At 55.5% G+C, this 14,210-nt stretch overlaps 1 protein-coding gene across 1 annotated transcript; it reads right to left on the bottom strand.

Annotated features, from left to right (window-relative positions):
• Nucleotides 1-127: 127 nt before the first annotated feature.
• Nucleotides 128-13,681, bottom strand: CUNH20orf27 (chromosome unknown C20orf27 homolog). Its single transcript, XM_004772854.3, has 6 exons — nucleotides 13,529-13,681; nucleotides 6,271-6,387; nucleotides 4,767-4,909; nucleotides 2,022-2,160; nucleotides 1,022-1,144; nucleotides 128-794 (listed from the first exon to the last, which is right to left on the bottom strand). Exons 2-6 carry the CDS (start codon nucleotides 6,287-6,289, stop codon nucleotides 694-696), a joined length of 525 nt encoding a protein of 174 aa, XP_004772911.1. The 5' UTR covers nucleotides 6,290-6,387; nucleotides 13,529-13,681; the 3' UTR covers nucleotides 128-693.
• Nucleotides 13,682-14,210: the final 529 nt, after the last annotated feature.

Here is a 14,210-nt window from a genome sequence, read left to right as displayed (position 1 = left end):
TAGGTGCTAGAATACCATGGAGTGCCCTCGTCTCCTAAAAGAATAATACAGCCAAAATTGTTCTTTAGCCCATCTGTAGAGGACTGGGTGTTCTCAGAGCCCTGGAGAACAAACACTGGCGAGCCTCTGGTATCCACTGAAAGTTTTATTTCTTTAGGGTTTTATCCCAATCAGTCCTTTAAAAACCAAGTAACAGACCTGGGGGTTAGGACATGGGGGCTGTGCCTCCCTCCGACTGAGCTCGGCCAGCAGTAGGAAAGAGGGAGGGGGCACAGGACGGCAGAAGCCAGACAGCAGCAGCAATAACGGGAGTGACCACGGCGGAGTGACCACGGCGTCACAGAGCCAGCTCCCTCCTCTCCCAAGCCCTGGCTACAGCCCCTATGGCTTGGGGTGGGGGGAGGGCAGAACCCACCCCAGGCCCCTCCTTCCCCTCCTCAGATAGCCTCCCTGGGGGCTCAACCCAATTCATCCAGCAGGAGACTGAGGCACACGGAGAGGAGGAAGTGGGAGAGGAGGACACAGGAGAGGCAGGGAGGTGGCACAATGAAGGCAGAGGTGAGAGGCCCCTGGACACCCCACCCCCGCCCCCACCCCGGGGAGGGGTGAGGAAGCCACACCATCACACAGCATTCGGGGAGATGAGGTGGGGTTTAAGGCTGTGGGGCCCCAAGGCGCGCAGGGCCGCAGGCCTCAGTCGAAGCCATGCCAGTCGCTGTGCTCGGAGTCGTATTCTAGCTCAGCACCCACGCACTTGACCCCATCAAGCAGCATGGGTGTGCCATGGTGTCGGTCTGCAAGGCAGGTGACAGATCAGAATGCCGGGCTGGCCGCTGGCCCCACCCACTCTTAGGAGACCCCCCACCCTTTCCTCTAGGCTCTGCTAGGAGAGTCAGGAGAAAGGCACCTGCGAACCCTAGGCCAGGGTAAGGACACCTTTTTCAGACAGGGAGAGCGGAAAGCCCTTGCAGCCAAGCTGGCACCCCCCTCCCATAGCCAGACCCAAGGCTCGCTAGCTCACCCATGACGCGCGCCTGCACTGTCACTCGCACGCAGGTGCCGGTGCCTCCTTCACAGGCTAGCAGCATCTCCTCCTTGAGGACACCCTCCTTGTGTGCCGAGTACTCACACTTGACGCTGTAACCTGCCCAGGTCATCAGCACCTCCATGGTCTCCCCCCCACCCCACCCCACCCAGCACTTACTGGCCTCAACCTGCCACCAAGACTGGCCACCTCCTCCAAAGGAGCGAGGACAGCCCAGGACCTATCCCCCGCCATCCCCAGGGCTGTGCAAACAGGCCTTGGAAACTTCCCACTCTTCACTGAGCTCTATATGCCTCCAACCTGTGGACAACCCCATTAGGGCTCCAAAGGTCAAACTCAGGTTTCCAGGAGGAGGGCCCGCTGATTCCCCAAAAAGGCAGACAGGGAGAGGGGGTGATGGGGAAGAGGCACAGGGCAAGCCCTCAGCAGATCAGGTGGCAAGAGGTAAAGGCCTGAGGGAGCTTGCCAAATCCCCGCAGGGGCAAGGTCTTGAAGAGGAAGTCAGGGAATGTGAAACTGAAGCTGGGGTGTCAGCATACTATGAAACTGACACCCTAGCCTTTGGGGGAGGGGCAGGGGAGGGTGAAGCAGCCCCAAGTCCAAAGCCTGTGACTGACAGGTGCTAGGATGTAGCTGCCCAAGATTCCTGGGGCTCTGGCAGATTTTTCTTGAGGGGCAGGCAGGAGGGAGAGCTGGAGGCCCAGAGCCCATCCTTACTGAGGGAACAACCATGTGATGCACAGGCACAGGCCGGTAGTGCGAGCCCATGGACTTCTGTCCAGGAACAAGGCCTGGGGTATGGGACCTGCCAAGATGCAACACTTCGAGCCTGTAAAAAGGCCTCATGTCCCCCAACTTCTGAACTGCCCATCCACCCTGGAAGGGGGAGAGGACGCACCCCATGCACTCACCCCCACTCCCACCCAGGCCCCGCTGGAGGACAGCAGGCCTCCAGCACCCTGAGCAGGGGACACACCTTCTGGGATGGGCAGGACGCTGAGGAGCCTGAGGTGTAGGCTGGGGACTGGAGCTTCTCGGACATCCTTGCTCAGCCTGAGCACTGGGGGCAGAGTGAAGGTAATCTCATACCTGTGCAGGATCTTCAGGAAGCCAACCTGTAGCAAGAAGACAGGGGAAGAGAGGGAAGCACCTTCACTCTCAGCCTTCCCCAGGGCCTGGCAGCTCCTTCCACCTAGGATCCTGTGAGCCCCTGTACCTGCTGCTTTAGGGATCCCAGAGGGGGAACTAACTCCCTCCAGCACTCCAGCCTGGCCACACCCCAAGCCCAGTGGCTCCAAGCCCTTTGCCTGAGGACCTCATCCCTCCAGCTTGCTACTCAACATCTATTTCATGGGCCCCACAGTATATGGTGGCCCATTTTATAGATGAGGACATGGAAGCCAGACAATGACTGGTGGGGACACCACACAGTGTGGCCTGGGTAAAGCCCTCCCGAGGCCTCTTAGCCACTCCTGCCACCTGTGGCACATAGCAAGCACCTGGCATTGCCCATAAGGGGAAGTTCAAAGTCCCACAAGATGGCCATTCACCTGGCCCCACCCCTGCCAGCACCTGCCAAGAACCAACAGCCTGGGGTCAGGGACACTGGTCCTCTCATCACTCACATGGAGATAATGGGCAACACAGATTGCACGGGAAGGAGGAGGAGACAGAATTAGAAAAACAGACACAAGGGCGCCTGGGTGGCTCAGTGGGTTAAGCCTCTGCCTTCAGCTCAGGTCATGATTTCAGGGTCCTGGGATAGAGTCCCGCATTGGGCTCTCTGCTCAGCAGGGAGCCTGCTTCCTCCTCTCTCTCTCTCTCTGCCTGCCTCTCTGCCTACTTGTGATCTCTGTCTGTCAAATAAATAAATAAAATCTTAAAAAAAAAAAAAAAAGAAAGAAAGAAAAACAGACACAAGACCATCTGTGTCAGTCTCCAGCTGGCCCACCGGCACCTGAACGTGGATGTCTGCCTACCACTCAAAGGCTCAGTGTGCCCAGAGCCCCAACTCCGGGCCCAAGCCATTTCCGTTGTTCATACACAGTGACTGGCAAGCAGTGCCCCCTGAAACAGATGCCAACCTTGCTAAGTCCAGTCGCGTACTGGGACACAAGCTGGGGTGGCTGCTGAACAGGCCGGCTAGCCAGAGTGCAGTCTGTGGGGTGCGGAGGTGCATGTGCTCACAGTGGCAAGGGTCGGACAGTCCAGGCCTCGGGGGTTTGTTAGGACTCGATGCGGGAAGCACTTAGCTCAGCGGGATAGACATCACCACATGATAAAGGTCAGCCCAGGGGCTCCCACACTCTGCAGGTGGAGGACACATTTCTCAAGAGGCCTTTCTGGCTGTCCTGCCAATGGTGACCCTGTGGTCCAGCTGTACCAACTACAGAATCTTCCAGAGGAACTCTTAGAAATGTTCAAAAAACACTCGTTGCTGCTCCATTTAAGTAAAAAATAGAAACGTTCATAATACCAGGAATAGGGAACCAGCTAAATCAATGATGATATACTTAATGGAATTATCAGGCAGTCTGAAAATCTCGTAGAAAATTATTTACTGACCTAGACAGGAGATGGTTCACAAGCAAGAAACAGCATGTCTGTTGTGATACCAACTTTTTGTTTTTGGAAATGAAGCAAAAAAAAAGAGTCCTGGAATGGCACACATCAAAATATTAACTATTAACTGTGGTTGTTGTCTGGACAGTATGATTGTATGCACTCTTAAATTTCTTTACAGTTTTCTCTAGCTTCCAGATTTTCCCTAGTGGACGTCAATGGATTTTGCAGGGGGGGGCAGGGGGAGAGGGAGCTATTCTTTCAAGTTTTGGTTCCTTCCGTTAATTCCCTGGACGAAGGTGCTAGCTGTAGGAAAAGAGTGAGGATTTTACAGTTGGGCAGAAATGATGAATCTGGGCCCCTCCTCAGGGAGGCCCCGAAGGACCAGATGCCCTCCCCTTGGCTGGGGCATTCCCACTCATCTCCAGAGCTCTGGCTTACTATCCAACCTAAGGGCCTCATTCCCTGTTTTGCTACCAATGCTGTCCCCTTCAGACACTTCCTCCTGCCCCTCCCAAGTGGATGTGGTATCTGCCGGTGCCCCACACTCAGAGAAGCCATGATGGAGGGTGTGTGAGACGGGACTCCCACCAGGAGACCACAGGGTGATAAGAAGACACTAAAACCGCAGAGAGCCTAAAGCCACCAGAGGTTTGGCAAAGGGGGGTGATGGAAGTCACACCCTGTCATCAGCAAAATTATGTGTCACACCTGTATGTGAGATGTGTGTATGTGTATGTCACACACATTCTTTCACCTCATGCTTGCACCAACTCAGTGGGGTGTGAACGGTCTTCATCTCAGAGAAGAGGAAACTAAGGTGACCTGCCCGAGGTCCCAGTGCCAGAACAGCAGGCCTGGACCTGAACCCAGGCCTTGGGCACCTCAGGCTTGAACACCACCTTCCACCACTGCTCTTGGGGTGACACTGATGACAACAGCTCTGTCCCACTTTGTTGGAGTAACGTCCTAAAGGCACTCATTTCATTGCAGTCTTGCCACCTTCCACTTTACAGACAGGGAAACCAAGGCCCAGGGAGGGACCAAGATGTGCCTCGGAAGCCCACTTAAAGGAAATGAAACAAACAGGCCCAGGAAGCCAGGCAAGGCTAGGCAAAGGCCAAGGGAGCAAGGCGGATGGTGGGGGGAGGGCCCATACCTTGACCAGAAAGCTGCTGTCACTCTCCTGGGTGACCATGACCACAGAGTCATGCAGCTTCTCGTCAAAGTGGACATGGCTCTGGGAGCCTTCTGCATCATGGCCTGCTGCAAAGCGGATACTCCGGACTCTGGGCTTGTTGCCTGGGAAGAGAAAGAGGAGAAGGCTCCAGGAGCTGCTGGCTTCCTCTACCCCCAGGAGACGACTCCCCCATGTCACCCCATGCCTCCCCCACCCCCTACAACTGCCCTTGACATCACTCAGCAGCCACTGGGTGGGCTCCTTTCAGGGCTAAGCCACATCCTAATGGATATTGGAGGTCATGAGGCTTAAGACCCTCTACCTTTCCAGTCCTCCCACAAAATATAAGCACCCTGAGGATGGGTGCGTCAGGGATTAGCTAGTATGACCCCTTACTTAGAGGAGATGAGGCAGTCCTGCAGACTCTCAGCAAGCCCCAGCAGACTCAGCCCCAGGCCTTGGGTTCCAGGTCTATCAGTGCCAAGGCCCCTGCCTGCCCCTCCTGATGACCCCAACCTGAGAGAGGAGGGGGCAGGGACTGGAGCAGGCTCTATGAGACCTTTCTGGAGGTGGAAGAAACAAAGGGGGCCAAAAAACACACTGAGCCCACCTAGAAGAGGCTCTAAACCTCATCCCTGATCACCAGCAAGGAAGACGGAGTTACCCAGGGGAGCCTCCCAGACCCCTCCCAGAGACACCCTACCCTCCTCTACTTAACCACCATCCCCCCCCCCAAAAAGACACACGCACACACAAGGCCATCAGCTGTTCCTAGCTGGGTCCGGTTCTCCGAGGCCTGGAGGCAGGGAGTTGAGACAGGCAGAGCAGTTGGAGCTGGGGGGAGGGCCTGGACTGGGGGAGGCGCATGTTCCCATAAACAGGACCCCAATCCTCTCTGGCCCACAGCCACAGCCTTTGGGCCTCCCAAGACCTCTGCCCAGAGCCCTTTTGGTGGGACTAGGCCAGGCCTGGCTTGGTCTGAGGAGGCAGGAGGGGGCAGCCTGACCCCTCCCCACATTTCCTGCTGAGCCCCCGCCCAGAACTGACCCTCAAATTTTACCTGGCCTCCCTTGCCTGAAACGCTTGAAGAGCCTTTCTGGACCCTGAAAGAAACCCAAATTCCCTTCTGGGGCCTCCTGGGGCCCTACCTACCCCGTCAGCCTCAGGGCTCACCCCAAGGCTCTAATGCCCTCCAGTCCCCACAGCAGAACAGGGAAGCTGGAACATGGGGACTGGACGGCAGACACCCCCATAAACCCGCACACCAGGGAGCCAGCTGGAGTCTCTGGTTCCCTGCTAAGGCTTGGGTGAGCGCCGGGACCCAGCACAAACACTGGTATAATTACACTGATGTAATGTAATTCACTCAGACATGCGCACACACACACACACAGCTGATGCAGGCCCCACATGCAACAAGAACCCTCCCGCCAGGGCCCACTAGAAGACTGGTGCAAACCCTGCCCAGCCGGAAGGCACTCACCCTTGTTGGCTGCAGCCATGGATGCCCTCCCTGCCACGGGGTAAGAGATGCAGCTCCTGCCAGGCACCGCCGCTCAAGCGCAGCAGCCTCCCATGCTCCGGGGACACCAGCAGGAGCCTGAAGGGTGGGGAGTCAGGAAGGCAAGGGTCAAGGCCACCCAGGGGCCCATGGTTGGTGGAAAGCAAAGCAGAGACCTCCCTTCAGGGGAAGACACTAAGACCCAACCCCCTGCTTTCAACAGCCAAGGGCTGCCTATATCCTCTTGCATGGGGGGGCTTCTGCCCCCACTCCCCACAATCCCCAAGAACCCTCATGCCTGCCTGATGCCCTACTGACCCAGAGCCTTGCCAGCATGTGCCGAACTGCAACTTCTGGGTGCCAAAGCGCCACTACACAACCCACCCGAAGCTGGCAGGAAGGACAGCTTGGAAAGGAAAGGGACATGACTGGCACTTTTCAGAGGCCACTTCTCATGCTGCTAATCTCAGGGGCTCTCCCCTCCAGCAGCCAGACACCATATTATTCAGGTTATATACCCAGTGCAGCTGGGTCAGGATGCTTGATCCAGAGTAAGAATGGGGGCCCCCCCGCATAAGATGGGCTCTTGGAGCTTCCCTCCAGGTGATGGCTCAGGGCCGGGGGAAGGGGCTGCCCCATGGCAATGCAACATTTGGCCTCTGGCCTGATTTTCTGGGCTGGCTTAGCTCCCCCTGGGCAGCCACAGGGCAGGGGAAGCAGGAGGCATCTCCAGGAAGCCTGTGTGAGCAGCCTGGCCCTTGATGGTCCATCTAATAAGCATCAAGAAAAAGAATGAGTCCAACTAATGGAAACAGATGGAATACATAAAATTGGAACATTCACAGAGATTACAGAAAGAGAAACCAAAATAAACAAATCCAAACCCTCATTTGTCACCACTGACAGTAGCAATACCCTAAGTCTTCACTCTGAAAATTTGGTAATAAGGATGGGTGGCTGGGTCACGCCGTCAGGGTAAACACCCAACTCTTGCTTGCTTACTGCTCAGGGTGGGATCTCAGGGTCATGAGATCAGAGTCCTGAGTCAGACTCTGCATTCAGTGCAGAGTCTGCTGGTGTCCCTCTCCCTTCCCCTCTGCCCTCCACGCCCCCACATGCCCCCACACGCAGGAGCTCTCTCTCTCTAAAATAAACACATAAATAAAATCTTAAAAAAGAAAGAAAGAAAATTGGCAACAAAGGGAAATCATTCAGCCTGCCTCTTAGCCTTTCAGGTAACTAAATCATCTGACTACGGTTAAAGGAAAACCCTTCTTTACAGAAGAATTCTCACTATTCAACAACAAAAGAAAAAACAAATGCTAAACAATTCTGCAACCACCAAAGAAACAAAAGCTGGAGGCAGGGAGGCAGGGGAATCTCGACCCTGAGGGCAAAGGTCGACAGAAGCAGGTACTCACAGATGCCCAGTGCCCCACGGACACTTCAGGGGACCGAAACAAGTGTGCAACAGAGGATGTGGTGACACACACTCGTCAATCTCCTGTCACTCCCAGTGGGACAACCTAACACACAGAGGCTTCCTGAGGGGAGGGGGCATGAAGTCACAGCATCACGGACGAGGGGGTCCTACCTAAAATGTCTGACCTGGATCTAAGGAAACCCCTAGCTTCTGGCTTATTGAAAACGCTGAGGTGAGTGACATCTCTGAGGAGATGACTCCTGGGGAAAGCAACAAAACAAACCCAGAAGGCCAGAATGTTCTACAGGGCAACTGACCCATCATTTTGGTTTTTCCCCCAAACTGCAAGAAAAATAAAGGAGCAGCAGTTGGTCTAGATAGGGGCTGGCCGAGCTGCAGCCTGAGGCGGCCGCCTGTTTTCTGTAATATTACTGGAACACAACTGCACTCATTTGTTTACGTGGTGTCTAAAACTGCTTTTGCACTAAAGCAAAGCTACTTTGAGTAGTTGCAGAGACCACATGGCCTGCAAAATCTAAAATATTTACTGTCTGGCCCTTGACAGAAAAAGTTTGCCAACCACTGCTCTAAATTAACACACAAAGAGACCAAGAAGCAAGGGGACTCAATGGGACAGCTGACCTGGTTTTTTCCACCACATCAGCTACAAGGTGAAAAATAAATGCGGGGGGGGGGGGGAGGGGAGGGGAGGTTTTAAAAAAAAAAAAAAAGAAAGAAAAAGGATGTTTAGGGGACGTTTGGGAATGGGAAATGTGAATAGGACATTCACATGGATCTTAGATGGTGACTTTAAGAAACAAAAGCCTGGGGTGCCTGGGTGGCTCAGTTGTTAAGCATCTGCCTTAGGCTCAGGTCATGATCTCAAGGTCCCAGGATCGAGCCCCACATTGGGCTCCCTGCTCAGCGGGAAGACTGCTTCTCCCTCTCCCACTCCTTCTGCTTGTGTTCCCTCTCTTGCTGGGTCTCTCTCTGTCAAATAAATAAATAAGATCTTTTAAAAAAAGAAAGAAAAGCTAATCTTGTTAGGTGAAATAATGGAATTGTATTGTATAGACACATATGCCCTTATTTTCCAGAGATGTCCGCTGAAGTATTTAGAGATGAATAACCCATGAATGACTTTGGCTAATTCAGGGAAAGAAAAGAAACCACATGGTGGCCTCACAGTTGGGGGCTGGGCCTGTAAAGGACATGACCTCGAGGTCTCTTAGGTACCAAGCTGCCCTTGGGAGCAGGTCTCAACTTCCTTTTCACTTCCCAGTGTGAGATAAGCCCACCCAGCCCCAAACGCCTCTTGGGCAGGGTAAACACCTCAAGTACCAAGAGTCCCCAGGTAGGAGGCCTAGGAAGGTACAGAGAAAGGTAAGGTTTGGGTCTCAGGTCCCAGGCCAGCACCTGCTCCACCATCCTCCACCCCAACTGTTGAAAACTAGCTCCAGGCCACAGTCCAGGGAAGGGAACTGTGCCCTGATGATGAAGTTCTAGAACCTAGCCCTTGCTGCTGGATCAATGTTGTCTTTAGACCAGCCATTAACATTAAGATCTTTGGGAGACTTTTTGGTGGGGTGTCACAATCCTGCTATCAATCGTCTTTGTTAGTGAGATTTAGGACATTTGTAAGCCAAGGGAGACTCCTGTCTAGCAGGATTGTGAGCTCTGCAAGTTAACTATTTGCTTATTGTTTATGGCAGTCAGGGCTGCCTGAGGGATGCTACACTTATGGAGGGGAAAGGGTGAAGAGGGGGTGCAAGGCGCCAGCTTTTGCTTTGTCCTCAGCCAGCCTCCTGCTCCCTCATCACTGATTTATCTCTGCTCAGGGCCAATCTGGGGTCAGTCCCAGAAGGGCACCCCCTTAGCCCTGGAATGCTCAGCTTATCCCCAGAGAGCCTGGCCCTTGAAGAGAAGCCTCTCCCAACCCACCCACTCCAGCCATCCCCTGAAGCAGTAGATTCAGGACAAGTGAAAAATGACCAAACACAGGGAGCAGAGGCTGCCCCAGCCACATGGGAATGAAAGACCAATGTCCACAAGGTCCCTGCCACTGCAGCACCCAAGATACTACCTGAGGCCCAGGTGAAACTCTTAACCTGTGGCTGGTGGGCAAAGGCTCCAGGGCACTCCTTCCCCAAATATTCTGACCCAGGACTTGCAGGACCCCCTCTCTGTCTTTGCCACCAAGCCACTGCCTATTGGCTGCCTGTGTCATTCAGGCCCTCCCTTTAACCAGGAATAATCTCCTGTCCCCCACCCCATACCTTAGCCTCAGTCCCCCTCCTATCCCAAGACAGACCTGAAAATCTTTAAAAGGATCCCCCGTTTGCCCCCTCTGGGATCACTTCATGTTCCCCACCTTACCAGGGCAGTGACTATGTTTTTGCCAAACTCTGTGTCCCCAGGACCCGGACCAGCACCTGGCAGGGAGCAGCTGTGTCTGGTTTATATTTGTTCAATGAATGAATGACCAAACTAAGGGGAACCCAAGGATGCCCCTTGGCTGGCACTCTAGGTAGGTGTGACATGTCAAAGCCAGTGACTCGACACAGGAAGCTCTCAAAAAGAGGAACTCCCCACCCCACTCTCTTAGCCAACTCTTGCCCCAAGAGGGTACCCCCTCCCCCCATCTCACAGAATGCAGCCTCCCGCTGGGCATTATTCTGGCCTTGCCACAATCTGTTACTCCCCTTGAGATGGAATGCCCACTGAGGGCAAGACCAGCCTCAGCGTCTCACACACTGCCCGGAGCTCAGTACAGAGCAGGCATTCAGGCACGCCCGTAACCCTTGGGCAGTGAGAACACTGAGATGGAAGGCAAGTGACTTAAAGGGCCCAGAGGAGGCTGGAAAAAACAAGCTTCCTTTCTCAGCAGAGAGCCCTGTCAGTCGCCATCCCCTGGGAGCCAGACTCTCATCCAAACACAATTCCTCATCAGAGGCAAGAAGAGAGGGTATCCACTTTCCCCTGCTGCAGCCATGTCCACAGGAACTCCCCTGGAGACCCCAGGCCTCCTGCCATGCCAGCCAAGTCCTGAATGCAGCCCAAGCTGCACAGCCCCCCAGAGACAGCAGGGCCATGGTCAGGAGCATGGGCTCCAGAGCCCGGCAGTCTTGGTTCACATTCAGGCAGCATGGGAAGTTACTTCGAATCTCTGTGCCTCAGTTTCCTCCTCTGTGCCACAAGAATAAGCCATGACCTCTTCCTCTGAGGGTTCGGTGTAGCTAACACCTAAAGCTCTGACACCACTCTCCACTCCGCCCTCATCTTTGCAAAAGCAAACCCCAAAGGCCCGGTTTCTGAAGCAACAGCAATTTCAGGGCAGCACTGGTAAAGAGGCTCTTCAGGCTAATCCTGGAACAGTCACGAATGGCCCTCAGAGGGGAGCCCCAGGGACTTCAGGCTTCTCAGAAAACAGCTCAAGGATTCAGGGGCTACCCTCCCCCTTCCCTTTTCCTGCCTTCCTCCTCCCCCACTCCCAGGCCAGCAGGGTCCCCCAGGGATTGCCAGAGAGCAGACTGCTGAGAGTCTGTCCCCTTCAAACAGAGAAAGAGGTAAAAGGAGCATATATTGTGAGAAATGCCCCCACCCCAACAACAAAAACGAAAGGAACCCCCTCCCCAGCATAGCTGGGCTATCAACAGATCACCTGTGATACCACGGACAGTCACAGGATGCAGAGGGCTGGAAAGCTGGAACAAGGGCCCTGGGGGCTTCTCTGGCTCTCAGCTACTCTCAGAAAAATTGAAAGAACCTTCTCTCTGGGAGACAGAGAGCTGAGGTCCCTCGAAGCTTCAGAGAGAAAGACTGTTTCAAGGTTACCCTATCCAGGGCAGGGCTCAGCCAGGCCCAGAGAACTTCTGGCATGAGAAGGCCCAAGAATATGGCAAGTGAACAAACAGATGGACCAATGGAGTTACACAGAAACCCAGGGTTCTCAGCGCCCTAGACTCTGGCCCCAAGGCTCCAGACTGGAGGGAGGGCCAAGACAGTCTGTCTGTGGTGAAGTGCAGCTCCAGAACATGCCACCTTGGCCCCCCATCCCACAGCTGCACCCCTATACCACCTCCCTGCCCCGTAAGCAGCCCCCAGATAGATCCCAGATCACAGGCACCACAGGGCCAGCCCCAGCTCGTCCTCTGCTTTGTGGCTGGGGGCACGGCCCCAAACCCTTGAGGCCTCATTTCTCATTCATTCCTCCAGCTCCATTCTCAACCTGTTCAAGGACTTCCTGAGCCACAAAACTCCATAACCTTCTACTCTCTCTGACTCTGCTGTCCACCTCCCCATAGCCCAGGGCTAAATCCTGGCTTAAGCACTCAGTCCAGCAGCACTGTCCAGTCTCCCATTAAAGCTCAAGCTTGTAGGGGCACCTGGGTGGCTCCATGGGTTAAGTGTCTGCCTTGAGCTCCCGTCATGATCTCAGGGTCCTGGGATCAAGCCCCCTATCGTGCTCCCTGCTCTGCAGGGAGTGTTTCTCCCTCTCCTGTCTCTCTCTCTCAAAATAAATACGTAAAATCTTAAAAAAAAAAAAAAAATCCAGCTTATAAACAGGGTTCCCACTGAGACCACACTGACCTGCTGACCCCAGAACCTGACATAGGTCTGGGCACAGAGTGAGGGGACTGCATACTTAGAACAAGGCCTGAAAAGGCAAAACTGGATGTCAGGTTTGTTTGTGGCAGTTTTACATCTACTCTCTCTGGATGTGACTCCAATTCCTCCTCCCTCCACAGGCCCAAAGTGCAAGGATAAGTACGGTGTTCTCTTTGTCACAAGCAGGGGTCAACTGGGGAAGAGACTCCCACTATCCCACACCCTGGTGTCTCCCCAAAATGTCCATTCCCTCCTCAAAACCTCCCATCCTCCATGCCTCAGCTTGAGGGTCCTTAGACCCCTCCAGCCTCCAGATTGCCTGTCCCACCCCGGTCTTGCCCTCAGCCCGTCACCTGAAGGCCCCAAGAAGTAGAGGCCAGGCCAGGTCTAGGGGATGGCACCTGCCCCTGACCTTCTTCAGCTCCCTGGGAAGAGAAATGCCCTACCCCCACTTGCCAGCGAGAAGATTCAAGAGGAAAGGCAACCCAAGGATTCTCTTCTCAGTCTAGCAGGGTTCCAAGTCCAGAATCTAAATAAAACCCCTTCTGCTGTAGTGATGGGGAGGCGCTGGCCAAGTCCCCAAAGGCATCAAGGGCCCAGATTTAGGACCCTGTCCTCTCATGCCTCCATTCCTGTGGGTGTGGTGCCTCATCACCGCCCCTTTCTTATCTTCTAGGGGAACAGATGCAGGTAGACGCTCCCCCTCCATCACACCCCTCCTGGGCTTCTAGGCTGCAGCTCTGTCCCCTAGAGATAATCCTGTGCCCTCCCCACCTTCACCTCTGCTGACGCAGGAGTCTCAGGAGCCCGCACTCCCCGACATCACCGACCTCCTCCCCGAAGGCGTCCAGGCAGGAGAGGCTCAGAGGCTATTTGTCCAAGGTCACACGTTGAGGCGGTGACAATAGCGGGGGTGGGGAGGGGAATGCTGACGGTGCTGACCCCATTACGCCCCCGCCCTAACTGTGTCACACGTGCCCCCGACAGTGCGCCGCGGAAAATATCCCCGCTCCACCACCTAACGGTCACCCGCGGCTTCCGGGCTGACATTTCCCCAGCTCAGATGCCACGGAGCACTCCCGGGTGCTGCTCCAGTGCGGAGCCACCTCCCCAGCTCCGTGGGCTCCCAGTTACCAACTGCCTAGGACCGGAGGGGACCTCAGCGAACGGGGCGGAACCGGGAGATGTCTGGAGGAGAAGCAGTCTCACCGTGCAGGGCGCACCCCGGGACCGCTCGGGCAGGGTCCACCGCGGCGGCAGCCGTGGCGGTCGCGGCGGCTGCGGGGGCTCAACGCCGAGCACGAGGAAAGATCCCCGCGCCGCCACCGCCGCCTCCCGCCTCACGGGCACGCCCCCCATCCCCGCCCATTGGCCGGCCGAGGGGGTGGGGCGAGGACGCTTCCGACCAATAAGCGGGCGCCAGAGAACCGCCAACAGGCGTTGCGCCACTGTGTCATATGCAAGGGGCCCGCGGCTGCGCCAGGCCAGCCCACACCCACCCACGGCTCGGCGAGTTCTCGCGATGAAGGCAGCCCGGCCGCCCGCTGTGGCCCGCCGCCAGTGTGGGCCAGAAAGGGGAGAGGGAAGGAGGAGCGTCTAGAGTAGTCCCCGCCTGCGTTCCAACTTCAGCTGTGGAGTTTGCCCTCCCGCCTGGGCCCCAATTCGGAAGGGGGCTCTCCTGGCTTTTGTTTCCTAGAGCGGCCCTAAGTCCGAACTCAGAGATAGTGGGGCACCTAAAGGTCGTCTTTCTCCTTTCTCCCTAGGCTTCCAAGCCCGCATCGACAAGCCCATCGATATGGGCATCACTAGGTCCTGTTTCGCAGCTGAGGAACCCGCCATCCTTCCCACTCGGCGACCCCCGGGTTTCAGCCTCTTCCCCTTCCACCCATCC

The sequence above is a fragment of the Mustela putorius genome, unplaced genomic scaffold, assembly GCF_011764305.1.
Source record: "Mustela putorius furo isolate JIRA1106 unplaced genomic scaffold, ASM1176430v1.1 tig00000874_pilon_pilon_pilon, whole genome shotgun sequence".
In the NCBI taxonomy this organism is placed as follows: Eukaryota; Metazoa; Chordata; class Mammalia; order Carnivora; family Mustelidae; genus Mustela; species Mustela putorius.
Note: the sequence above shows the minus strand (reverse complement) of the source record. Positions and strands in the feature narration are given on the sequence as shown.